General features: G+C 39.2%; 1 protein-coding gene across 8 annotated transcripts in view; it reads right to left on the bottom strand.

The window, feature by feature from the left end:
- GTF2I (general transcription factor IIi) overlaps positions 1-26,851 on the bottom strand; it is a 129,205-nt gene that overhangs the window by 87,256 nt on the left and 15,098 nt on the right. For all 8 annotated transcript variants that reach the window (XM_036308742.1, XM_036308743.1, XM_036308746.1 and 5 more), the window contains 5 exons: positions 16,553-16,656; positions 8,543-8,681; positions 1,862-1,996; positions 424-607; positions 218-246 (listed from right to left, as the gene is read on the bottom strand). In XM_036308742.1, the coding sequence (XP_036164635.1) occupies positions 218-246; positions 424-607; positions 1,862-1,996; positions 8,543-8,681; positions 16,553-16,651 (586 nt within the window). In that variant the 5' untranslated portion in view covers positions 16,652-16,656. Of the gene's footprint in view, positions 1-217; positions 247-423; positions 608-1,861; positions 1,997-8,542; positions 8,682-16,552; positions 16,657-26,851 lie in introns of those variants that run through there.

Here is a 26,851-nt window from a genome sequence, read left to right as displayed (position 1 = left end):
TACACATCATAAAGCAAGAAGCAGAACCAAATCAATTCTACTTTTTAAGCTCAAAGACTTTTCACTGGTTTATATAAATATCAGAATACCCCACTCCAAAATGTCTTACATCATATTCTCAAACAAAGTAAAAGAGAAATCATTATAAGGTATTAAATTTGGCAAAAACAGGTTTAGGAACCCATTCAGCTATTGGGTAAGTAAAGCAATCACTTACCTAGGTGCTTCTTTGGCTCTAGGAAAGGTCTGCATTAAAACAAAACAAAAAAAATGATAGATGAATACACAAACAAAAATTATTGTGAAGCATAAATTTAAATGACTTCTACAGTAAACATGAACTGTTAAAATATATTAAAATAAGCTGAATATTCAATTTTATACAAATAAACTGTTGGTGGGCAAGGGAGAATAGTACTTTACCTCTTAATGGTAAATGAAATTCCTGCTTTGTTCTCTAAAATCCATTTCAGAGTTGCAAGATCATAGTTCTCAGGGTGTTTAAAGGCAACTCCTTCTGGAAGCCCCTGCACTACCACAGCCGACTGATCTCGCAGCATCTTCTCATATGGAACAGGCACCACTGTTGATTTTCCTAAAGCTTTCCCTGGGGTGAGGGACAGTGGTGAGGTGAGAGGAAAAGAAGATAAAAATCATTAAATGTTAAGATATAAAAAACTAAACCATCAGTTTATCTTGACTCAATAAATGGCATTCATGCTATCTTGTAATACCTGATTTCCAAACTACTTTGAAAAACTATAGGGCTCTACTCTCTTGTTAGCAGAAATTCTAAACCTGAAAGAAATCCAAAGGGCCATAATGAAAGTACATAAGATATTTATATAAAACCTACACAAAAGGAGAGAAACAATCAATGGCTGATTTCTTGGATTATTCTCTTTCTTCACAATAGCCTCACTCTGGCATAACACAATCTTTCCATATCAATTCAGCCTCAGAACATGGAAGCTCAACAAATCCAACTGTTACCATAAACTAGGCAATTTTGGGCTAATATTCTTACTGAAAACTTATTAGAAGAACACAACGTACGTTTACTAATGAACTGTATTTTGTCAGGCTGCCAGTGAGTATAAGGCAGTGAGTCCATAGATCAGTGGTTCTCAACTTTCTGGCCCTTTAAATTGAGTTCCTCATGTTGTGACCCAACCATAAAATTATTTTTGTTGCTACATCATAACTGTAATGTTGCTACTGTTAGGAATCGTAATGTAAATATCTGATATGCAGGATGGTCTAAAGCGACCCCTGTGACGGTCGAACGCCAAAGGGTCGCGACCCACAGGTTGAGAACCGCTGCCACAGATGATAGAAACTCCATTACACAGAGTAGAATTTTACATAAAATCCAGTATAACCTATATCTTTGCCCTCTGCCCATTTTTGTTTTCTTAGAAGAGCTTTGTTTATTACATAATTGGATTTACAAAAGGTGGTTTTTCAGGAAATTGGCACCCATGTCAAAAATAAACAATTCTCTTTTGATGATTATGATGTGCCGATGCAGGTTCTCTGCTGGGGGATACTGATAGTACACAGCTATGCATGTGTGAGGGCAAGGGTTATATGAGAAATCTCTATGCCTGCCTCTTAGTTTGGATATAAATCTAAACCTGCTCTAAAAAAAAAAAAAAAAAAAAAAAAAAAAAAAAGCACAGTTCTAATAGCTATATTTATTTCTTAGTTCTTTCAAACTGAAAATAGAAAATAAGGTTGATCCTAATGTTAATCCAATATTTAGAAATTCATTCATTCAATTTGTGAAAGTGTGTTGTATGTTCTTAGAAAACTCAATTAAATAATGTATCTTTTAGAAAATTCAAGTGTATAACCTTACCATAGCAAAAGCAGAAATAGTCCTCGACTGTTTTTCTCAGTGTTTCAATCTCTACAGCATCTACATTCATCCGATTTGCCTGGGTTGTAGATTTCATTTTATGCATCTCTGCAGCCTTTTCTTCTTCTTCAACACCTGTAAAATTAATGATATACAAAGGCCAGTATCCATTACTTGAATATCTTGCTTTTAGTAAGAATATTTTTCTTATATTCTAACATTAATTATGTATTACATAAAGACAGGGGAAAAAAGGGAAGAAAGGAATCTTTAAAAATAAAAAGCTGCCCAGCCTGTGTGGCTCAGTGGTTGAACATCAACATATGAACCAGAAGGTCATGGTTCGATTCCTGGTCAGGGCACATGCCCAGGTTGCGGGCTCAATCCCGTGTGGGACTTGCTGGAGGCAGCCAATCAATGATTCTCTCTCATCATTGATGTTTCTCTCTCTCCCTTCCCTTTCATCTCTGAAATCAATAAAAATATATTTTTAAGAAACTAGGTTTGGCTCACTGGTAGAGCATTGGCCTGCAGACTGAAGAGTCTCTGGTTCAACTCCCGGTCAAGGGCACGTATCTCAGTTGCAGCTTCAATCCCTGGACCCAGTCAGGACCATGTGGGAGGCAACCACTCAATGTGTGTCTCACATTGATGTTTCTCTCTACCTCTCCCCTTCTCTTCCACTCTCTCTAAAAATCAATGGGAAAATATCGTTGGGTGAGGATTAACATACATACATATATACATACATAAATAAAAGCTAGCCTCCCATGCACCAAGAGGTCATCAGTTCAATTCCCCATCAGGGCATATGCCCAGGTTGCAGGCTCGATTTCCAGTATGGGGTGTGTAGGAGGTAGCTGATCCATGGGTCTCTCTCATTGATATTTCTTCCTCTCCCTCCCTTTCTCTCTCTATTAATAAAGAAAAAAGGATTTTAAAAAGAAAATATGAATACTAATAGGGAGGGACTACAATTTACAACTGAGGACAATTCTCCTAATTCTTAGTTCTAACCACTGGAGAACCACATAAGCAAGGCAATAAAGGAAACAAGAATATAAATACAGCTGCCAGTGGAATTATGGTATTCATGGGACAGATGGCAGCTGATATAAACATAATCAAAGCAACATTAGTATAAATTTAAATACACAAACATAATCATATTCTTAAAAATTATCAAAATGAGTCCTAGCTGATTTGGCTCAGTGGTTGGGTTGTCGGCCCTTAGCCTGAAGGGTCTCGGGTTTGATTACAGTCAAGGGCCCGTACCCTGGCCCTGGTTGGGGTGCATGCAGGTTCGATCCCTGGCCCTGGTCGGGGTGCACGCAAGAGGGAACCAGTCATGTTTCTCTCCCTGTGCCTCTCTCCCTCTCTTATACTCTCTCTAGAAATCAATGGAAAAAATATCCTTGGTCCAACCTGCATTGACCTATGAAATAGGAGGTCACAGTTCGATTATCGGTCAAGGCACATGCCCGGGTTGCAGGCTTGATCCCCAGTGTGGGGCATGCAGGAGGCAGCTGGTCAATGATTCTCTTATCACTGATACTTCTATCTCTGTCTCCCTCTCCCTTCCTCTTTGAAATCAATATCCTATATAGTAAAATACTAATATGCAAATCGACCAAACGGCTGAACGACTGGTTGCTATGATGCACACTGACCACCAGGGGGCAGGCATTCAATGCAGGAGCTGCCTCCTGATGATCAGTGCACTCCCACAGTGGGAGCACCACTCAGCCAAAAGCCCTAGGCCGGGCTCATGGCTGACAAGCGCAGCAGCGGTGGCGTGAGCTTCTCCCACCTCCACAGCAGCGCTAAGAATGTCCGACTCGCCCTGACCGGTTTGGCTCAGTGGATAGAGTGTCGGCCTGCAAACTGAAGGGTCCCAGGTTCGATTCCGGTCAAGGGCATGTACCTTGGTTGCGGGCACATCCCTGGTAGGGGGTGTGCAGGAAACAGCTGATCAATGTTTCTCTCTCATCGATGTTTCTAACTCTCTATCCCTCTCCCTTCCTCTCTGTAAAAAAAAATCAATAAAATATATATATATATATATATATATAAAAGAATGTCCGACTGCTGGCTTAGGCCCGCCCCCATGGGGAGTAGGCCTAAGCTGTCAGTCAGACATCCCTCAAGGCCTCCTGGACTGCAAGAGGGTGCAGGCTGGGCTGAGGGACCCCGCCCCACCCCCACGAAGTTCACATATGTCGTGCACCGGGCCTCTAGTATATGTGTGTGTGTGTGTGTGTGTGTGTGTGTATTTTTTTTAATCCTTACTCAAGGATATTTTTCCCATTGATTTTTAGGGAGAGTGGAAGAGAGAGGGAAAGACAGAGAGAAACATCGATGTGAGAGAAACACAGAGACTGGTTGCCTCCTGCACAAGCCCTGACCAGGCTTCGGTCCCAAGGAGAAGCCTGCAACCAAGGTACGTGTCCTTGACCAGAATTATACCCGGGACCCTTTGGTTTGCAGGCAGACGCTCTATCCACTGAACCAAACAAGCCAGGGCAATAAAAATATTTTCTTTTTTTTTAAAAATATGATCAGTTGAGGATTAACAACAGAAAATTTTTTTCTCAAAAAAGATTTTTTTTCTCAAAATGATACTAAATAAAAAAATAAAAAAGAGATTACTGGCAAGCTGGAATTACATCTGAAATATAGAAAGGCTTCCTGCATAATCAATTAAAAACACACAGGAGAGAACCCTGATACCCAAGGACCAAAGGTGGAGAAGGCATAGAGACTGGTAGGAGGGGCGGAGGCACGAAAGGGCTGGAGGGGCACCCACAGACAGCAACTGAAGTTCCAGAGAGATGTCTCAGCTGTGGGGGGCTGCCACTGAGAACTCTGGGATCTATCCGAAGCCGAGAGCACCAAACTGAGGAGGGTACCCACATAACATCTGGCTGTGAAAAGCAGTGGGGTGCTGTCCACCAGGGAGTGGCAGCTGAAAGTTTGGGCACCCTCTTAAAAGGCCAACCCACAAAAATTCCCTGTGGAGCCACCCACCTTATGCTCTGGCAGAGGGAGGGTGAAGTGGACTGGAGCTGTGAGAGCAGAACCCAGGACTGGGGACTTGGGGGATAGAGCTCAGAAAGCAGAGATCCCAAGTTTCCTGTACTGAATCATTTCCTCACACAGTAGAGGACATCTTTCCCACATAGACATCTGCCTTGCCTGAGGAGGAAGACGGTCGACACACCCTATTGGAAAACACCTTGCCCTGAGGCCACTTAAGAGATTAAAAGTAACAATTAGCCTCCAGGCAGAAGCAACTGCCCACCCTGTTGAAAAAACTCATACCACACCTGAGGATGATTGGCTGGGGGCAATTCAAGTCAGAATCCTATAAGTCCGTAGACAGAAGCAGTCTCTGGAGGTTTTGAGTCTTTCCCTGATCCAATCAGTCAGAAACAGCCTTTAACACTGTCCTGCACTAGACACAGTGGTTCTCAACCTGTGGTCTCAAACAATGAAAATACTTCCTGCATATCAGATATTTACATCACAATTCATAACAGTAGCAACATTACAGTTATGAAGTAGCAACGAAAAGAATTTTATGGTTGGGGGTCACCACAACATGAGGAACTGTATTAAAGGGTCGCGGAACTAGGAAGGTTGAGAACCACTGTGTGACTTGAGAGGTGTAGAGGATTTACCTAAAACGTAGTCACAAACTCAAACAGACAACCAAAATGAGGAAACAAACCCCAAATGAAAGAACTAGCGAATTCTCCAGAAGAGATAAATAAAGCAGAGATAAGAAATTTATCTGAGCCCTAACCAGTTTGGCTCAGTGGACAGAGCATCAGCCTGAGGACTGAGGGGTCCCAGGTTCGATTCCGGTCAAGGGCATGTACCTTGGTTGCGGGCACCTCCCAGTTGGGTTTGTGCAGAAGGCAGCTGATTGATGTTTCTCTCTCGTCAATGTTTCTAACTCTCTATCCCTCTCCCTTCTTCTCTGTAAGAAATCAATAAAATATATTTAAAAAAAAAAAAGAAATTTATCTGAAACAGAGTTCAGAGTAATGATGTTAAAAATGCTCAACAGCATGAAAAAAGATACAGGAACTATGAAAAAAGAACAGTCTGAGATAAAGAATGACATAACACAAATAAAGAACACATTGGAAGGAATACACAGCAGATTAGGGGAAGCTGAGGATCAAATCAGTGAATGAGAAGACAGAGTTGAAAATATCACTCAATCAGAGAACCAAAAAGAAAAAACAATTAAAAAACAGGAGGACAGCTTAAGGGAACTGTAGGACAATGTGAAACGAACAATATTAGAATGATAGTAGTGCCAGAAGAAGCAGAAAGGGAGAAAGGAATAGAGAAGGTGTTTGAAGAAATAATGGTAGAAAACTTCCCTAACCTGGTAAAGGAAAAAGTCACATAAGTTCAGGAGGCACAGAGAACACCAAACAAGAAGAACCCAAACAGACCCATGCCCAGACACATCATAATTAAAATGCCAAAAATTAAAAACAAAGAGAGAATCTTAAAGGCAGCAAGAGAAAAGAAAAATGTTACCTACAAAGGAGTTCCCATAAGGCTGACACTGATTTCTCATCAGAAACTCTACAGGCCAGAAGGGAATGGCATGAAGTACTCAAAGGTAATGGAAAGCAAGGATCTGAGACCAAGATTACTCTATCCAGCAAGGCTATCCATCAAAATAGATGGTCAAATAAACAGTTTCCCAGACAAAAAAAGGCTAAAGGAGTTCATCACCACCAAGCCAGCATTACAAGAAATACTAAAGGGATTGCTGAGAAGAAGAAACAGAGAGAGAAACCTAGCCATACAGAATTAAAATGGCTATAAATAAGTTCCTCTCAATAATAACCCTAAATGTAAATGGATTAAATGCTCCAATCAAAAGGTGTAGGGTAGCTGACTGGATACAAAAACATGACCCAACTATATGCTGTCTGTAAGAGACCCACCTCAAAACAAAAGACACACACAGGATGAAAATGAAGGGATGGAAAAGTTTTTCATGCAAATGGGAAAGAAAAAAAAGCTGGAGTAGCAATACTCATATCTGACAAAATAGACTTTAAAAGCATCATGCTAAGCGAAATAAGCCAGTTGGAGGAAGATAAAATATCATATGATCTCACTCATTTGTGGAATATAATGAACAACACAAACTGATGAACAAAAATAGAGCCGGGGTGGGGGAAAAAATATTCTAGAATATAATAGAAGTAATCCTTTTATTTGCAGATTTTTAATATTTCCTACAACTTTGTGATATCATACTATGTTAGTACAGTTTTGGTAATAATATTATACTTAAAATCCTTTTATTCTTGAAATATTAATGTTATTCCATATAATATTATTGTATGTAAGATCATTTTTCTTGAATAATTGGTGTTTATTGCATGAAACATTATTATATTTAAGATCATTTTCCTTGAAATATTAAGGCTAATTGCAGGTAACATTATAGTTTAAAACGTTTTTCTTGAAATAAAAAAACTGAGGAAAAAACATGTAAAACTGATTTTTATATAGCTGAAGTCAGCAAAACATCAAAGACTACTAAATTCAGTTGTTATTATTGCACATCTGGATGTTATAATGATGGATTAGTTATGTTTGGAAGAGTAATAAAATAAAAACATATGTAATTTGTAAATTATTACATTTATTCCATAGTTTCTTTTTCTTGCTTTCATTTCAGCAGAATTATGAATTATACTGTTGTAATGAACATTATCACAAAATCTGTATTCTGTTAGCAGTGTTGCCAAATTACACCACTATTCTTGAGTCATTGAAAAAAAAAATTACTACCATTAAATTTAAATGATCATAGCTGGGTGGGGAGGAAGGCATATAGCGAAGGGGAAAAATACATTTTTTAAAAAGGACTGAAAACACAAGAAATGAAATTAATGAATTAAGAAACCTAATCTAAGTTGATAATGGAAATTTAAATTTGGATCTTAAAAACATATACCTTACATGCCAATATAGATAAATATACCAGCCATTGCTGTTTTCTTTCTGTGTTTAAAAAAAAATGCTGTATCACAGAATTAATATAAAATCTCTGGACAGTGCTAGGTTAAACACAGATACAAAATTGTCATACTGTAGAAGGCCATAGGTATAAATACCCTACAGTGAATTTCTCTACTGCACTGGTTCCAGTGTCAAGTAAGTTTACCAACTGGATGAACTCCCAATTGGAGGATCACAGAACTCAATGAAGACTGACAAGTTGATTCCATTGAGGGAGCTGAAGAGACCTGTTTACCTTTGCATCATGCTTACAAAAAATTAATGCACAGACTTGTTTTCAACACGCCTATTATCTATCAAGAAAAGAACTCCTTATGTGAGTAAGAACTTTCACTCAATTCAAAATTTACCTTCTCTTTAATCTGTTTCACCAATTCAGAGTAATGCCTTGCTAGGGGCAGAGTATAATTAACCATTTTCTTAAACTCTTCAGTATGTACCCTTATATATTTCCATGTCAGTGATTTGTTTTGAGCCTTTTGAAATGTCTCCATGGACATTTCAGAAAGTATATTTTTAGTATAAATCTCATTCTGCTTTAAAATACCACATGTGTTAATGCATAAATATTTAGGTTTAATATTTATGAAATACAAAAGATGAAAATACAATACTCACAGTATTTCACAAAATCTTTCTGAAAATCCTTTCTGGTGTTGACAAAAGCACGTCCTCTCTCCGTTCCAACAACAAACACATCTGTTTCGTACACTGCAATGCAGGCCACTTCTGCCTTGGACTTGGCCAGTTCTTTACACTGAGATAGAAACAATGAAGTGTTATATACAGATATAAGTTAAAAACATTGTTTGTGCTCGATGAATAAAAAATCTCATCACCCGGCTGGCTTGGCTCAGGGTTCAGGTGTGTGGACCTATGGACCAGAAGGCCATGGTTCAATTCCTGGTAAGGGCATATGCCCAGGTTGCAGCCTTGATACCCCGTAGGGGGCATGCAGGAGGCAGCTGGTCAATGATTCTCATCATTGATGTTTCTGTCTTTCTCTCCCTCTCCCTTCCTCTTTATAATCATCAATAAAAAATATATTCTAAAAAAAACACCTTATCACTTAATCTGTCTTAATATATAATCTGGAAACATAAAGTTCCTAGCTTCTGGCCTTAAAGTTATACACAAAACAAGTCCCCATTTTTTTAAGGAACTTCTCTTTTTTAGTAGTTTTTAACCCTGATTTTAAACAGAATAAAACACAAAATTTATAAGACAAAGGGCAAAGACCTCTTGTAATCTGTTAAAGGCCGAATCCCCACCCCCACCCCCAAAAAAGGACTCAGATATGCACACAGACTTACTGGAGAGTACTCTCAATAATAACATCTGTGAAGTGTGAGGGGAGCAGGATTCGGCACCTGCATCAGGGGAGCTCTGGAGCTGGAATGGTCCTTCCCAGAGAAGGGGAGAGATCTTGGGCAAGGGATCTTCTAACATGCACGAAGCTGGGGTGATTGGTGCCTTTAGTCCTACAGAAGGGTCTGGAAGCCATAGCATAACACCCACTACATAATCCCACCTCTACAAGTTTTCCATATATATACACAATTGGGATAACTTTTAGGTGTGATACTTATTACTAAGAATGATGTTTACTAAGTATATTCCTAAGAGATTAAATATTACTTAAAATCTTAGAGTATATAACATAATATTACATTTTATGAATATACAATAATTTATTTCATGTTAACCTTATTGAAAATGTTCCTGATTCCAATTAGCACTCCTAAAAATAACATTGAAACAATAATCAAAATCTTTATGTGTATTTTTAAAAATACATTTTTATTGATTTCAGAGAGAAAGAAAGAGGGAGAGAGAGATAGAAACATCAATGATGAAGAGAATCATTGATCGGCTGCCTCCTACATGCCCCCTTCTTGGGGATTGAGCCCACAATCCAGGCATGTGTCCTTGACGGGAATCGAACCCAGGACCCTTCAGTCTACAGGCCAACGATTTCTCATCAGAAACTCTACAGGCCAGAAGGGAATGGCATGAAGTACTCAAAGGTAATGGAAAGCAAGGATCTGAGACCAAGATTACTCTATCCAGCAAGGCTATCCATCAAAATAGATGGTCAAATAAACAGTTTCCCAGACAAAAAAAGGCTAAAGGAGTTCATCACCACCAAGCCAGCATTACAAGAAATACTAAAGGGATTGCTGAGAAGAAGAAACAGAGAGAGAAACCTAGCCATACAGAATTAAAATGGCTATAAATAAGTTCCTCTCAATAATAACCCTAAATGTAAATGGATTAAATGCTCCAATCAAAAGGTGTAGGGTAGCTGACTGGATACAAAAACATGACCCAACTATATGCTGTCTGTAAGAGACCCACCTCAAAACAAAAGACACACACAGGATGAAAATGAAGGGATGGAAAAGTTTTTCATGCAAATGGGAAAGAAAAAAAAGCTGGAGTAGCAATACTCATATCTGACAAAATAGACTTTAAAAGCATCATGCTAAGCGAAATAAGCCAGTTGGAGGAAGATAAAATATCATATGATCTCACTCATTTGTGGAATATAATGAACAACACAAACTGATGAACAAAAATAGAGCCGGGGTGGGGGAAAAAATATTCTAGAATATAATAGAAGTAATCCTTTTATTTGCAGATTTTTAATATTTCCTACAACTTTGTGATATCATACTATGTTAGTACAGTTTTGGTAATAATATTATACTTAAAATCCTTTTATTCTTGAAATATTAATGTTATTCCATGTAATATTATTATATGTAAGATCATTTTTGTTGAATAATTTGTGTTTATTGCATGTTGTAACATCATCTTTAAAATCATTTTTCTTGAGATATTAATGTTTATTGCATGTAACATTATATTTAAGATCATTTTTCTTGAAATATTAAGGTTTACTGCATGTAACATATTTAAAAGTTGTTCATAAAATAAAAAACTGAAAAACACCACTAAATATTCAAAATTGAATGTGAAAAAAAAAATCTGCTCATTTTATCTTTCCCTTAATTAATTAGTAGTAAGAATTACCAATGTGTGAAATTTTTAATAGAACTATAAAGTCTACCTAACCCGATAATCCTTTTACTGTTTACCAAACTTTACTTTGATATGCCTGTATGCATTGCTAAACGGCAAATGTGTATTCAAGTAAATAAATAGCGGACCAGGCCAGAAAAAAAAAAAAAAAAAAAAAAGAACTATAAAGTCTAAAAATATATATAAAAATAAAAATATATTTTAAAATAAATAAATAATAAAACATCATCTTAAATAAATGTTACACTTAGTGCAATGATCAGAAATCTTTTGAAGTATTATAAAGCCATAGTAGAGAACTTCCTACCTAGAGGTGAAACCAAAGTTGTTTCTAGTAGGAAGATCATGCTGTACTATAATTTTGTTACACTACATTTATATCAGATGTACTTAAGCTGCTCACTGTAATAGTATTATTACTTACTTTGTGATAAATGAGACTGCATTTTTACTGCATTATTCACCCTCTTATTTGGACAGCCCTGTCACCAAAGGCAGTATTTATGAAACAGCAAAGTAAAGTTCATGTGCCATCTAAGGATTACATCAAAAAAACTTATAGGCAGAGAAACCAAGATGGCGGCATAGGTAAACAACAGAGTTTGCTGCCTCAAACAACCACTTCAAAAATACAACTAAAAGACGGAACGGACATCATCCAGAACCACAGGAAGGCTGGCTGAGTGGAAATTCTACAACGAGAAGAAAAGAGAAAAGCATACCGAGACTCAAAGGAGGCACAGTGCGGAAGTAAAATATTAAGGTACAGAGGTGCACATGGAGAGGGCTGGCGGCTGAGGGTGTGGTTGTCGTTTTCAATCGGGAGGGAGTCTCAGGCTCTGAGCTCCAGTTCTGGGCGAGTCTCTGGGGACCCAGACTCATACGGGAGAAGCAGGACTATCTGGCATCAGTCAGAACTCCAGGGCAGCTTTCTCTCAGAGGGGCATGCAGCGATTGCTGAGACACTGAGAAGTGGAACCTCTGAGAGCAGCCAAAGCTGCTAGCCCGGCCCAGTTGATCCCCTGGGACCCACCCCACCCAAGCCCTGCAGGGAGGCTTTTGCTGGACAGCCTAAGGCAGAGGCTGGATTAGCACCTCCCTAGAGAGCCAGGAGCCAGTGTACCCAGAGGTCAGAGTGGGACCATCCAGTTTGCAGCTCCGTGGAACCACAAAGGACACACTCAGGGGGCAGACTCAGTGAGCACTAAAGCCCCAATGAAGCAAGTCTTGCCCCAGAGGGGTGCCTCCAGCACAGAAGTTCTCCCACTGCAGACACAGCTGATTCTCACAGCCAATTGGCCTGGAGGTCAATTCCTCCCAGTGATCCCTACAACAATCAAGGCTTAACTACAACAAGACTGTGCACAAAGACCACAAGGGGGTGCACCAAGAGTGTCCTCCTCAGGTAATTGGGGAGGCTGAACCACTGGGCCCTAGAGGACACTTAGCACAGAAAACCACTTTATCAACACAGGGAAGCATAAAAAATGCAGAGACAAAGGAAAAGGACACAAATGACAGAAATGGAGGAAAGCAAACAACTGGATATAGAGTTCAAAACCACACTTTTAAGGTTTTTCAAGAATTTTCTAGAAACTGCCGATAAACTTAATGAGACCTACAAGAAATCTAATGAGACCCTTGAGATTGTGATAAAGGACCAACTAGAAATTAAGCATACACTGACTGAAATAAAGAATATTATACAGAATCCCAACAGCAGACAAGAGGATCACAAGAATCAAGTCAACGATTTGAAATACGAAGAAGCAAAAAACACCCAACCAGAAAAGCAAAATGAAAAAAGAATCCAAAAATACGAAGACAGTGTAAGGAGCCTCTGGGACAGCCTCAAGCGTACCAACATCCGAATTATAGGGGTGCCAGAAGATGAGAGAGTGCAAGATATTGAAAACCTATTTGAAGAAATAATGACAGAAAACTTCCCCTACCTGCTGAAAGAAATAGACTTACAAGTCCAGGAAGCGCAGAGAACCCCAAACAAAAGGAATCCAAAGAGGACCACAACAAGGCACATCATCATTAAAATGCCAAGAGCAAAAGACAAAGAGAGAATCTTAAAAGCAGCAAGAGAAAGAAACTCAGTTACCTACAAGGGAGTACCCATACGACTGTCAGCTGATTTCTCAACAGAAACTTTGCAGGCCAGAAGGGAGTGGCAAGAAATATTCAAAGTGATGAATACCAAGAACCCACAACCAAGATACTTTATCCAGCAAAGCTATCATTTAGAATTGAAGGTCAGATAAAGAGCTTCACAGATAAGAAAAAGCTAAAGGAGTTCATCACCACCAAACCAGTATTATATGAAATGCTGAGAGGGATCCTTTAAGAAGAGGAAGAGGAAGAAAAAGGTAAAGATACAAATTTTGAACAACAAATACACATCTATCAACAAGTGAATCTGAAAATCAAGTGAATAATCTGATGAACAGAATAAACGTGATTATACTAGAATCAGGGGCATAGAAAGAGAGTGGACTGACTATTCTTGGGGGGGAAAGGGGTGAGGGGGATGCGGGAAGAGACTGGACAAAAATCATGCACCTATGGATGAGGACAGTGGGTGGGGAGTGAGGGAGGAAAAAAAGAGGAACAACTGTAATAATCTGAACAATAAAGATTTAATTAATAAAAGAAAAAAAAAAGAAAACCTATAGGCCAAGCAAAGAATGAGGTCAACCTAAACACCTATAATTATACTTCATAATATACAACTAGGAACATAAGGAGAGATACTTTTACCCTGCTGATGTGGATTAAATAAAAACTAAGAATAATAAAGTGACTGCCAAAGATGAGAAAACTATAAAGATATTCGACAGAAGAGAACGCATCCTATGTGACCCTATATTATTCTATGTAGAGATTAGTAGGAAAGAAAATATTTTAGTATCAACAGAATAGGATTTAATCTCTAAATTAATATTTAACATTATGGGCCAAATTTGGCTGAGTTTATGATCACAAGGCAGAAATAGTGACTCTCAGAAAATAACAGTAAGTAGCCACTAACCATTCTGAAATTTCTTTCTTTAAGGAGATACTTTTTTAAATTCTTAAATAGCAGAAAAAAGAATTGCCCTAAGGGGAAAACAAAAAAGAATCTACAAACTATGTCATACTGAGACCTGTGAAGTTAAATACTATCTAATACCAGTTAACACTTAACACAGAAAATACATAGCTTCTGCCCCACCAGTATGGCTCAGTGGTTGAGCTACAACCTATGAACCATGAGATCATGGTTTGATTCCCAGCAGGGCACAAGCCCAGATTGCATGCTCGATCCCCAGTAGGAGGCATGCGTGAAGTAGCCCATCAATGATTCTCTCTCATCATTGATGTTTCTGTCTCTCCCTCTCCCTTCCTCTCTGAAATCAATAAAAATATTTTTTTAAAGGAAGAAAATGCATAGCTTTCTCCTACTTACAATATTTAATTTCAATATGTCAAAAAATACCTAAATCTGATGTTTTATAAATCTACTAGAGGCCCATTGCATGAAATCCGTGCACTTGGGGGGGGGGGGTTGGGGATTCCCGACTGATGTGGAGGCAGGAGAGGCTCCCATCACTGCTGCTGCACTCACCAGCCGTGAACCCGGCTTCTGGCTGAGCGGCGCTCCCCTGTGGGAGCGCACTGACCACCAGGGGGCAGCTCCAGCATTCAGCATCTGCCCTCTGGTGGTCACTGCGTGTCATAGCAACTGGTCATTCCACTGTTAGGTCGACTTATATATTAGCCTTTTATTATACAGGATGAACTCAAATAATAGGTTTCCAGCTACATATCCATAAAAACATGATAAGTAAATTATACTAATAGTTTGCTATAATTATATACGATATAGGTCTTTGGAAAATAAAGAGCTAACACACTACATATTTAGGTATCAGGTGGCAGGGTAAGGACAATTATTGATGCATAACACAATAAAATAAAGGGTATAAAATACTGAATATGCTCTTGTGACCCAAAATTCTGATGTGTTTTTATACAGATACTATAGACAACAGTACCACATTATAATATACCAACTCATTCTGAGAAACTTCAAATATTACACATAAATTCAAAGTTAATCACTGTAAAACAAGGGATTGCCTAAGATATTTGTAGGTAAAAAGTTAAAATTAAATGTAAAATATTAAACATTTAGAGAAGTTAACACATTGTATGCGGGAAACGTATTTATACATTTTACGTTGACTGGTAGTAGAGCGGCGCGGGACACGTAGTATTAATACAGGCTAGAGGTAGAATGCGGGTAACGTATAAATACGTAAACTAAAGTTATCGTAATTTTCCTGAACGTTGCCATTTGTGCAAAAAATTAGCAAAAATGGCCCGCGCCACCTGTTAGTGCGCGATAAAAACTACCCGCAAACAATGTGTTAAGAAAATTCTGGCCCAGCAGCACGGCTCAAAGGCCGAGCATCGACCTATGAAGAAAGAGGTCATCAATGCACATGCCCAGGTTGCTGGCTAGATTCCCAGTGTGGGGCGTGCAGGAGGCAGCCTATCAGTGATTCTCTCCCATCACTGATGTGTCTATCTCTCTCTCCCTCTCCTTCCCTCTCTGAAATCAATGAAAATATATATTTTTTAAAAAAAGAATATTCTGAAAAATGGTAATAAAATTTGATTTGAAAGGCTTAAATCCATAACTATTATTCAAGCAAAAAAAAACTACTCTTACGCTGGCCAGTGTTTCTCAGTGGTTAGAACATGAGCCAACCCACCGAAGGGTCCTAGGTTCAATTCCTGGTCAAGGGCACATGTCTGGGTTTCGATTTCAATCCCAGGCCCAGTGGGGGTTGTTCAGGAGGCAACCAATTGATGTGTCTCTATCACATCGATGTTTCTCTCTCTCTCCCTCTTCCCTTCCTCCCTCCCTTGCACTCTCTCTAAAACTCAATGGAAAAAATATCCTCGGATGAAGCTGAACAAAAACAAAAACTACTCTTAGCCTGGTTGGTGTTGTTCAGTGGTTGAGTGTCAACCTATGAACCAGGAGGGCATGCTTCAATTCCCAGTGAGGGCACATGCCTGGGTTGCAGGCCTGATTCCCAGTGTGGGGTGTGCAGGAGGCAGTGATGGATAATTCTCTGTCATCATTGATGTTTCTCATCATTGATGATCCTCTCTCTGAAATCAATTTTTTAAAACCATTATTTATTTATTTATTTTTTGCCTTGGCTGATTTGGCTCAGTGGATAGAGCATTAGCCTGTGGACTGAAGTGTCCCAGGTTCAATTCCAGTCAAGGGCACATGCCCGGGTTGCAGGCTCAATCCCTGGTGGAGGGTGTGCAGGAGGCAGCCGATCAATGATTCTCTCTCATCATTGATGTTTCCATCTCTCTCTCCCTCTCCCTTCCTCTCTGAAATCAACGAAAATCTATTTTAAAAAAAGCAACAAAAGAAAAAAGTGTGTTTTTTGAAAAAGAAAAACTAGAAACATATTACTAGTATATGTTTTGTAAGAACAAATCAATCTCATCCACAAATCCAATCTTATACAAACATGGAAAGTTTACAGAAGTGTAAAGCCATCTCACCATGGACTCAAGAGCAGACATGAGAAACGTCACCACCATTCTGCTCTCTGAAGACTCTTCATCTTCAACCGGCAGGGCAGACATTGCTACTTGGGCCATGATCCCTGTGCAAGATAATTAAGAAGAAAGTGAGTAACTGAAACACAGTGTTCTGCTAAATGTAAGGTTATAGATGTAAGGTCTTCCACAAACTGCTTTCATTTATATCGCATAAGAGAAAAATAAGGCTCAAAAACCAAGTGTTATTTGCCAAAAACTCCTACTTCATAAAATAGAGCTTCTATCTCATAACTTTCCATCTAGTTTTATTTCCATAAAATTAGTTCAGCATCATCCCCCAAAATAAATTCCGAACCAGTTAAAATTTCTCCCAAGTAAAAGATACACGTCACAGCCGAGCTGTAGTTTAACAAATTACATCATAGAAAACAGATGCAAAACTCCCTTTCTCCCATATACACACTGACTATAGAAAAGGGGGTAAAGTAGACTGAAGCTGGATAAAGATTATTTCTTCTTTCTTACTAAAGAGGAAATAGGTTGCAGAACAAATGCCATCTAAGATTCCTTTACAATACAGCATATTATTCTCTTTAGAAAACATTTCTGATACTCTGATATCAGCAAAAAGCCTCAACTGAATTGCAAGCACTATAAAAATATAACACATAAATATCAAAGAGTTAAGTGCTGACAAGGATGTGGAAAAATCTGTCCCCTGTGCACTGCTGTTAGGAACGTAAAATGGTGCATCCACTGTAGAAAACCATTTAGCAGTTACTAAAAAATTTAAACAAAATTACCACCCTGTCAGAGTTGCTCAGTGGGTTGAGCGTTGTCCTGTGCATCGAAAGGTTGCCAGTTCAATTCCTGGTCAAGGCACATGAATGGGTTGTGATTTTGACCCTCTCTCCCTTCTCCTTTCTCTCTAAGCTTGTCCTATGACAGGGGTGGGCAACCTTTTTGTGAGTGCGTGCCAAAACCAGCAAAATCTGACTCAAAATTCTTCTGTGTGCCAACCCTAATTTTTTGAGAACATGTTATGCCTACTTGATATCTCTTAAGATGTACGTATGTGAAGAACCTTGAAGAAATAATAAAATTCATTCGAGTGACAAAAACACAGTATCTGATGATGAAAAATACATTTATTTTTTAACACATTGTTTGCGGGTAGTTTTTATCGCGCGCTAACAGGTGGCGCGGGCCATTTTTGCTAATTTTTTGCGCAAATGGCAACGTTCAGTAAAATTATGATAACTTTAGTTTACGTATTTAAACGTTACCCGCATTCTACCGCTAGTCTATAAAAAAACGTATTAATACGTGTCCCGCGCTCTACTACACTGGTAGAACGTATAAATACATTTCCCGCATACAATGTATTTAATGTATACATGTTCACTGATAGTCCGACAGAAAACTTTGACTCCGTTTGATATTATCAGTGGGACTTCTGCTGCTGCATCGCTGATGACAGAGATTTTACATCAGGTTTATATTTCGTGACCTTCAGAGATATGCACGAGCTACTACTTTCATCTGTCAGGCTACTCCTATTACGAGACTTAACAAAATTCATCACTGAGAACAAAGATTCACAAGTGTATGTGGATGAAACCCAAACACTGGTCGGATCTAGGAAGGCAGGGAGAGTTAAGGTAGAGGCATAGAAACTGCTCTTCCCCTCTCTCATCAATCCATGTCTATGGTCTTTAAGATAACTTGTTATGTAAAATTATTTATTTATCTAAAATGCACCTACACTGAATTTATCTGAAAAATAAAGAAGTCGATATTAAGAAAAAAATTGTAAATGGAAGATTATAAGAGCGGGTTTCACGTGCCAGCAAAAGTTACTGGCATGCCATGTTTGGCACGCGTGCCAGGGGTTGCCCACCCTGTCCTAGGATAAGGATTAATAATAATAATGATGATGGTGATGGTGATGGTACATTTAAAAAAACACACACAAAATTAACATGCTGCAGAAATCCCACTTCTGTGTGTATACCCAAAAGAACTGAAAGCAGAGACATGAACAGATATTTGCATACCCATCTTCATAACAGCATTATTCACAATAGCCGAAAGATGGGAACAACCCAAATGTCCACTGTCAGATAAATGGATAAACAAAATGTGATCTATAGATGCAATGGAATATAATTCAACCTTAACAAGGAATGAAGTTCTGATACATGCTATAGGACATACAGTGGGGCTTTGACTTATGAGTTTAATTCGTTCGGAGACTGAGCTTGTTAAGGAGCTTGTTAACTCAAATTACTCTATCAACTCAATGCAAAAAATCGGCCAACAGACAGCCGGTATCTCAAAAAACTCGTTAGTCGGGACATTCGTAAGTCAAGGCCCCACTGCAGATGAATACTGAAAATATTCTATTTTTTAAAATAAATGAATAAAAAATAAGAACATTATTCTAAGTGAAATAAGCCAGACACAAAAGGACAAATATTATATAACTTTTCTCACATGAGACATCTGTAACAAATTCAAAGAGACAGAGAGTAGAATGGTAGTTGTCAAGGACTAAGGGGAGGTGATAATGGGGAGTAACTATTTAATGCATGTAGAATTTCAATTTGGGATGGTAAAAAAGTTCTGGAGATAATGGTGATGGTTGTACAATAATGAGAATGTACTTAATGCGAGGAATAGTATATTTTAAAATGGTTAAAATTGTAAATTTTGATATAAAATTAAAAAGCAAAAACATACCACGTAAGACACTCTAAGGCAAAAATCTAAAGCAAATTTTTAAAAATTCTCATACCAGCCCTGGCAGGTGTGACTCAGTTAGTTGGAGCATCGTCCGTGCACCAAATGGTCTCAGGTTCGATACCTAGTCAGGGCACATACCTAAGATGCATGTTCAGTCCACATTCAGGATATGTTCAAGCGGCAACCGATCGATGTTTCTCACATCAATGTTTCTTTCTCTCTACCTCTCCCTTCCTCTCTCTCTAAAATCAACTTTTTAAAAATTAAGGACTAGAAGTATAAATGGGAATTCTAAAAAACACATCTATATATATTTAATTTACTGAATACTTGGGTATCCCTTAACTGAAGCCCCAATATTTCAGGAAACATACAGAGCTGTTAACATGAAAATCATCTTGGTTAAAAATGTACCTGAATCTTTTCCCTATTTTTAAACTGGATGATCTATTTCCTTATTATTAAAAACTCTGATCTATTTCCCATCTGCTACCACGTGAATCAACTGCTAGACTAGAATTAGGCATCAACATATAGTAAAGTATATATATACTGAGGAAATGAAAGTTAGTAATAGCCCTGGCCAGTATGGCTCAGTTGGTTGAGCATTGTCTCATGCACCAAAAGATCCCTGGTTCAATTCCCAGTCAGGTTTCAGGTTTGATCCCCAGTAGGGGACAAGCAGGAGGCATGTTTCTCTCTCAAATTGATGTTTGTCTCGCTCTCCTAGGTGCACAGGACAACGCCCAACCAACTGAACAACACCAGCCAGAGCTGTATTTATTAATAATCTAACTTTTCCTTTAATTCTCCAGCAAAAGAAAAAGGAAATGTGTTCTCATTTTACAAATGCAATGACTTGTCAAGGTCATTGCCCTAGCAGGTTTGGCTCAGTGGATAGAGTGTCAGCCTGGGGACTGAAGGGTCCTGGGTTCACTTCCAGTCAAAGGCACATGCCCGGGGTTGCAGGCTCAACCCCCAATAGGGAGCGTGCAGGAGACAGCCAATCAATGATTCCCTCTCATCATTGATGTTTCTATCTCTCTCTCCCTCTCCCTTCCTCTCTGAAATCAATAAAAATGTTTTTTTAAATTATTTTAGCCAAAACCGGTTTGGCTCAGTGGATAGAGCATCAGCCTGTGGACTGAAAGGTCCCAGGTTCGATTCCGGTCAAGGGCATGTACCTGGGTTGCGGGCACATCCCCAGTAGGAGATGTGCAGGAGGCGGCTGATCGATGTTTCTCTCTCATCGATGTTTCTAACTCTCTATCTCTCTCCATTCCTCTCTGTGAAAAATCAATAAAATATATTTAAAAAAAAAAATTATTTTAAATGTGAAGCCCATGCTAAAAACAGCTTCTTCTAGGTATCTGGGAATACTACCTGCCTGGGATCACCATAATCCCAGTTCAAGGATTCAGGTTCCTTGGACCACCAAGAAAATGTTAACCCAGAACACAAATGGGGATGTAGGCTGATTTAATTCTCAATTACTCCTTTTTTGTACTCCCAGTTTATTGAAGAGAAGGGTCCCTATATGACCCCTGAATTTTGTACAAGTTCTTTTTTTTTTTTTCTTAATTAAATCTTTATTGTTCAGATTATTACATTTGTTCCTCTTTTTTCCCCCCATAACTCCCCTCCTCCCAGTTCCCGCCCCTCCATCCGCCCTCACTCCCCACCCACTGTCCTCATCCATAGGTGCATGATTTTTGTCCAGTCTCTTACCGCATCTCCCACACCCCTTTACCCCCCAAGAATAGTCAGTCCATTCCCTTTCTATGTCCCTGATTCTATTATGATCACCAAATTATTTATTCACTTGATTCTTAGATTCACTTGTTGATAGATGCATGTTTGTTGTTCATAATTTGTATCTTTACCTTTTTCTTCTTCTTCCTCTTCTTAAAGGATACCTTTCAGCATTTCATATAATACTGGTTTGGTGGTGATGAACTCCTTTAGCTTTTTCTTATCTGTGAAGCTCTTTATCTGACCTTCAGTTCTGAATGATAGCTTTGCTGGATAAAGTAATCTTGGTTGTAGGTTCTTGGTATTCATCACTTTGAATATTTCTTGCCATTCCCTTCTGGCCTGCAAAGTTTCTGTTGAGAAATCAGCTGACAGTCGTATGGGTACTCCCTTGTAGGTAACTGAGTTTCTTTCTCTTGCTGCTTTTAAGATTCTCTCTTTGTCTTTTGCTCTTGGCGTTTTAATGATGATGTGGCTTGGTGTGGTCCTCTTTGGATTCCTTTTGTTTGGGGTTCTCTGCGCTTCCTGGACTTGTAAGTCTATTTCTTTCAGCAGGTAGGGGAAGTTTTCTGTCATTATTTCTTCAAATAGGTTTTCAATATCTTGCTCTCTCTCATCTTCTGGCACCCCTATAATTCGGATGTTGGTACGCTTGAGGCTGTCCCAGAGGCTCCTTACACTATCTTCATATTTTCGGATTCTTTTTTCATTTTGCTTTTCCGGTTGGGTGTTTTTAGCTTCTTTGCATTTCAAATCTTTGCCTTGATTCTTGCAGTCCTCTGGTCTGCTGTTGGGAGTCTGTATAATATTCGTTATTTCAGTTCGTGTATGTTTAATTTCTAGTTGGTTCTTTATCATAACATAGAGGGTCTCATTAGATTTGTTGAGGATCTCATTAAGTTTATCAGCGGCTTCTAGACAGTTCTTGAGAGACCTTAAAAGTGTGGTTCTGAACTGAATATCCTCCATTGACAGTTTTGTCCTGTTTCTTTGTCTCCGTATTTTTTATGCTTTCTTGGTGCACCCCCTAGTGGTCTTTGTGCGCAGTCCTCCTGTAGTTAAGCCTTGATTGTTGTAGTTAATACTAGGGGGATTTGACCTCCAGGCCAGCTGGCTGTGAGAATCAGCTGTGTCTGCAGTGGGAAAACTTCTATCCTCTAGGGAGGTGCTAATCTAGCCTTTGCCTGAGGCTATCCGGCAAATGCCTGTGTGCAGGGCTTGGGCGGGGCAGGTGGGTCGCTCGGGCTCGGGATCAACAGGGTGGGCCGGAGAGAGCAGTTCTAGAGGCTCTCAGTTCCGTCCCTAGGGGCTCTGCCTCACAGAGTCCCAGCAACCGCTGCAAACCTCGGAGAGAAAGCTGCCTTCGAGTTCCGACTGAAGCCAGACAGTCCTGCTTCTCCCGTTTGAGTCTGGGTCCCTAGAGACTCGCCCGGATCTGGAGCTCAGAATCTGAGACTCCCTCCCAATTGAAAGCACCAACCGCGCCCTCCGCCGCCAGCCCGCTCCGCGCGCACTCCGTACCTGAGTATTTCACTTCAGCACTGCGCCTCCTCTGAGTCTGGGTATGATATTCTCTTTCCTCCTAGTTATAGAATTTCCACTCAGCCAGCCTTCCTGTGGTTCTGGATGATGTCCGTTCCGTCTTTTAGGTGTGTTTTGATTTGGTTGTTCAAGGCAGCAATCTCCGGCGTTAACCTATGCCGCCATCTTGGTTCCTCCTCCTGTTTTCTGTACAAGTTCTGAACTTTGATTTCTAAGACTCTCATCTCACAATGTTTTCAAAACTCAAGTTCATGTCCGGCCAGTGTGGCTAAATGGCTGAGCATCGACCTATGAACCAGGAGGTCATGGCTTGATTCCCGGTTAGGGCACATGCCCAGGTTGCAGACTCAATCCCCAGTGTTGGTATGGGTGTGGGGCATGCAGGAAGCAGGCAATCAATGATTCTCTCTCATCATTGATGTTTCTATCTCTCTCTCCCTCTCCCTTCCTCTCTGAAATCAATAAAAATATATTAAAAAAACAAAAACAAAACCACTCAAGTTCATGTGGTAAAACTGGCAAACGCCCACAGGACAAAGGTAATTCTGAATTCTAGTATCAGTATTCCCACTTTTCTTTTAATATTAGCCTTTTCACATTATCCCTCCAAAATGTATCTCAATTTTATCAACTTTTTGGTATTTTTTACCAACATTTTACTTTATAATTTTATAACATGCTTATGAGTTCCACCAACTCCAGGAACCACACCTTATATTATTTATTCTCAAGAACAAGTTATGAATTAGCCAGAACTAGTAGATTACAAGGTTATAAATTCTCAATTCAGACCATCTCAAGTAAAGAAGGGAATATTTATTGGTCATCTCTATTCCCTCCCTGTGGACCTGCCTCACTTCTTGAGCAGATGGGTTTCTTCCCTAAAACAGAGATACAGACACATGTTTCTTTAAGTTTACCACACACCTGTACTATATAATCCAGAGGCAACAGACTATCATATCTTCCTGCTACTGTTTACACAAACGTTTTAGGGGTCTGTGTCACAAGCTTATCCTACCCAAACCCAATCAACTATGACTAGTCAGAAAAAGATCACCTGGGATACCCTGTGATTAGCACAACAGCTAGAACCACATGAAATAGAAAGACAGGCAGCTACTCAAAAGGCAAAGCAGGACACTTATCTGGAGGAAAGAGATGAGAAAAGCATGCCAGGAACACAAACATAACAGCTACCTGAGTCTGCCATATCATCTTTCAATTCCCTTAATTCTTCCATTCTGAATGGTTTTTTAACTTTTGTGACTCTAACTTTGATTTTAATACTTTTGTGAGTTTCAAATATGAACAAATTGGATTGTTCCTGTTTCATTTCCTTAGCTTTTATCCTTGTCAACTATTGTTTCATAGATGTGATGGCCTTCATTTATCTTTCTGAAAACGGACTCCAGCCATTCTTTAAAATCTCCTTGAGTTTCTTGTTGGAGATCCATTTCAGGGATTGGGCTTATATGTGTCTTTACTATTCTGTTCTACCTCAAAATATGCCAATAATTAATTCCACATAATTTTTTTCATTTCCCCATACTTCTGCTTTGAATTTACTGATCCTTGTTGTTAATACTGCACAGCAAAATAACAACAATTATAGTGAGTGGAAGAGAACTCTTAGAGATTTTCACACACACCATCATCACTCTAACAAAAAAAAAGACCCGATGTTCTTAATATTATTTATTATGCTAATCTCTAAAATATTACTAAATTTTCAACATATATCTGCTTCCGAGTAAGCTTCAGGTAAGACTGGTAAGTAGAGGAGACACGATCACCATGATCTTGTTTTTTTATTATATTCATGTCCTATTTCTTTCTTGTGCTATTATGTTGTTTTCAACAAACATCTTTCCATTTCAATCTTACAACATGCAATCTTAAATCAAGATATTAAAAAAAAAGATATTTTAGTACAATCACTTTATTCTATTATTTTAGAAATGAGAAGCCCAACCCAGAAAGATTAGCCATCTTGCTTAGGTCATACAGTTAATTTTATAGTAAGAGACTAGAATCCTATCTCAAAATTCCAAATTACCTCTCTCATGCACAATAATAATCAAAGAAAGGCAAGTAAAAAAAAAAAAAGAAAAAGAAACCAAGGTAAATAATTATATAGTAATCACACTGTAGGCAATCTTTTTTTTTTTTTTTAAATATATTTATTGATTTTTTACAGAGAGGAAGGGAGAGAGATAGAGAGTTAGAAACATCGATGAGAGAGAAACATCGATCAGCCGCCTCCTGCACATCTCCCACTGGGGATATGCCCGCAACCCAGGTACATGCCCTTGACCGGAATCGAACCCGGGACCTTCCAGTCCGCAGGCCGACGCTCTATCCACTGAGCCAAACCAGTTTCGGCTGTAGGCAATCTTTATGACACAGTAAATTAACTGCCATTCATCATAAACAAAATGAAGCAAAAGTGTACCTCTTTGGCCATTACATAAAGATTATGGTTGGCATTGAGGAGTACTTTACATATCAACATCAGTCAAATTCTACAAAGAAAATAAAGAATTCAGTTCAAAGAAAACCATGAGTGTGTTACAGAACAACTATCTAGATCAGTGGTTCTCAACCTCGGCTGCACATTAGAATCACCTGGGAATCTTTTTAAAATCCTGATTTCTGGGCCTCATCCTCCGGAAATTTTGTTTCTTTGTTATGGGGTGGGGCCACAACATTAGTAACAAAGAAACAGAATTTCCGGAGGATGAGGCCCAGAAACCAGGATTTAAAAAAGATTCCCAGGTGATTCTAATGTGCAGCCAAGGTTGAGAACCACTGATCTAGATGAACACATAACTTACGTCAGAAAACGCTGCTGACAGCCACCAGCTGGCTGGTGTGCTTAATACTTACAGCATTCGCCTGCGCACCAAAAGACTGAGGGCTCAGATTCCTGATCAAGAGCACATACCTGTGTTGCAAGTTCGATCCTCATCCCTGGTTGATCCCAAGCCTTGGTGGGGGCACATGTGGGAGGCAATCAATACATGTGTCACTCTCACATCAATGTTTCTCTCTCTCTTTCTCTCTCCCTCTCCCTTCCTCCCTCCCAATCTCTCTCTAGAAAAAAAAAAATCAATGGAAAAATATCCTCAATGAAGGTTAAACAAAAAAAGGTTAAAATAAAGACGATGCTCCTCCAATTTATTTAGTTAATATCATTATCTACTATGAACATTAGTATCAGAACTGCAAGTTAGTATAACTTGGTTAAAAGCATGGGTTCCAACTGCCTAAGTTTATATTAAAACTATCCTTCACAATAGTTCTGGATTAATTAGCATCTCAAATTCTCATTTATTTCAACTTTAAAATGGTAATCCTAACAGTCATCTGCTTTAGGACACAGGATTGCTGTGAAGATTAAATGAAGTAATGTAGGTAGCACTTAGAACAGTAAACTTATTATGAGCTCTCAAAAAATGTAAATATTTGTCATTGGTTTTATTGCCTAATTCTCCCACCACCATCCCCAGTTTTGACATGTCCTCCAGTAGAGAGCTTGCTATTTTTAAAGTAACAATTTGCAATTACAGTGGGGCCGTACTGAACTAGTCCCTACAATGAGAAGAACCTTCTTGTACAAAAAAGGCCTTTCAATGAACTGTGTTCCCTTCACAATTCTCTTCTCTAAATTAAGCATGCCCAGTTTGTCTTCTGCTTTCCTTGTAACATGATTTCCAAAACATTTCTCAGCTGCAATAGCATCAAAATATTCTCTATTTTGTCCAGTGTCCCAGAAGCGGACATAACATTTTGGATAAGATCGGATCACCAGAGACTACACTGGGACTTGTAACTCCCATAATTTCCTTGTTCCTATTAACACAGAAAAACATTTTAATTCACATTTCTAAGAGATTATCTCCATAGATTTAATAAATACTTTCCAAAGGGAAATAAATTAGGCTGGTGTTTCATTGAGATGTTCCATTTCATAAATCTATATATATAAAAGCGTAAGCGACCAGTCGATTGAACAACAAAACGACCAGTCAACCGGTTGCTATGATGCACACTGACCACCAGGGGGCAGACACTCAACGCAGGAGCTGCCCCCTGGTGGTCAGTGCTCTCCCACAGGGGGCGTGCCGCTCAGCTAACCAATGGTGCCAGATGTCGGTCTCACGGCTGCAGTGTCGCTCGCCTCTCTGGATGGGGACTGGGCGCGGGCAGGTGCAGCAGGGCTGGGATGAGCGGGAGCAATGCGGCACCAGGCTTGGG

The sequence above is a fragment of the Myotis myotis genome, unplaced genomic scaffold (assembly GCF_014108235.1).
Source record: "Myotis myotis isolate mMyoMyo1 unplaced genomic scaffold, mMyoMyo1.p scaffold_m19_p_5, whole genome shotgun sequence".
NCBI lineage: Eukaryota > Metazoa > Chordata > Mammalia > Chiroptera > Vespertilionidae > Myotis > Myotis myotis.
The sequence above is the reverse complement of the archived record's forward strand: the minus strand, read 5'-3'. Positions and strand labels throughout refer to the sequence as shown.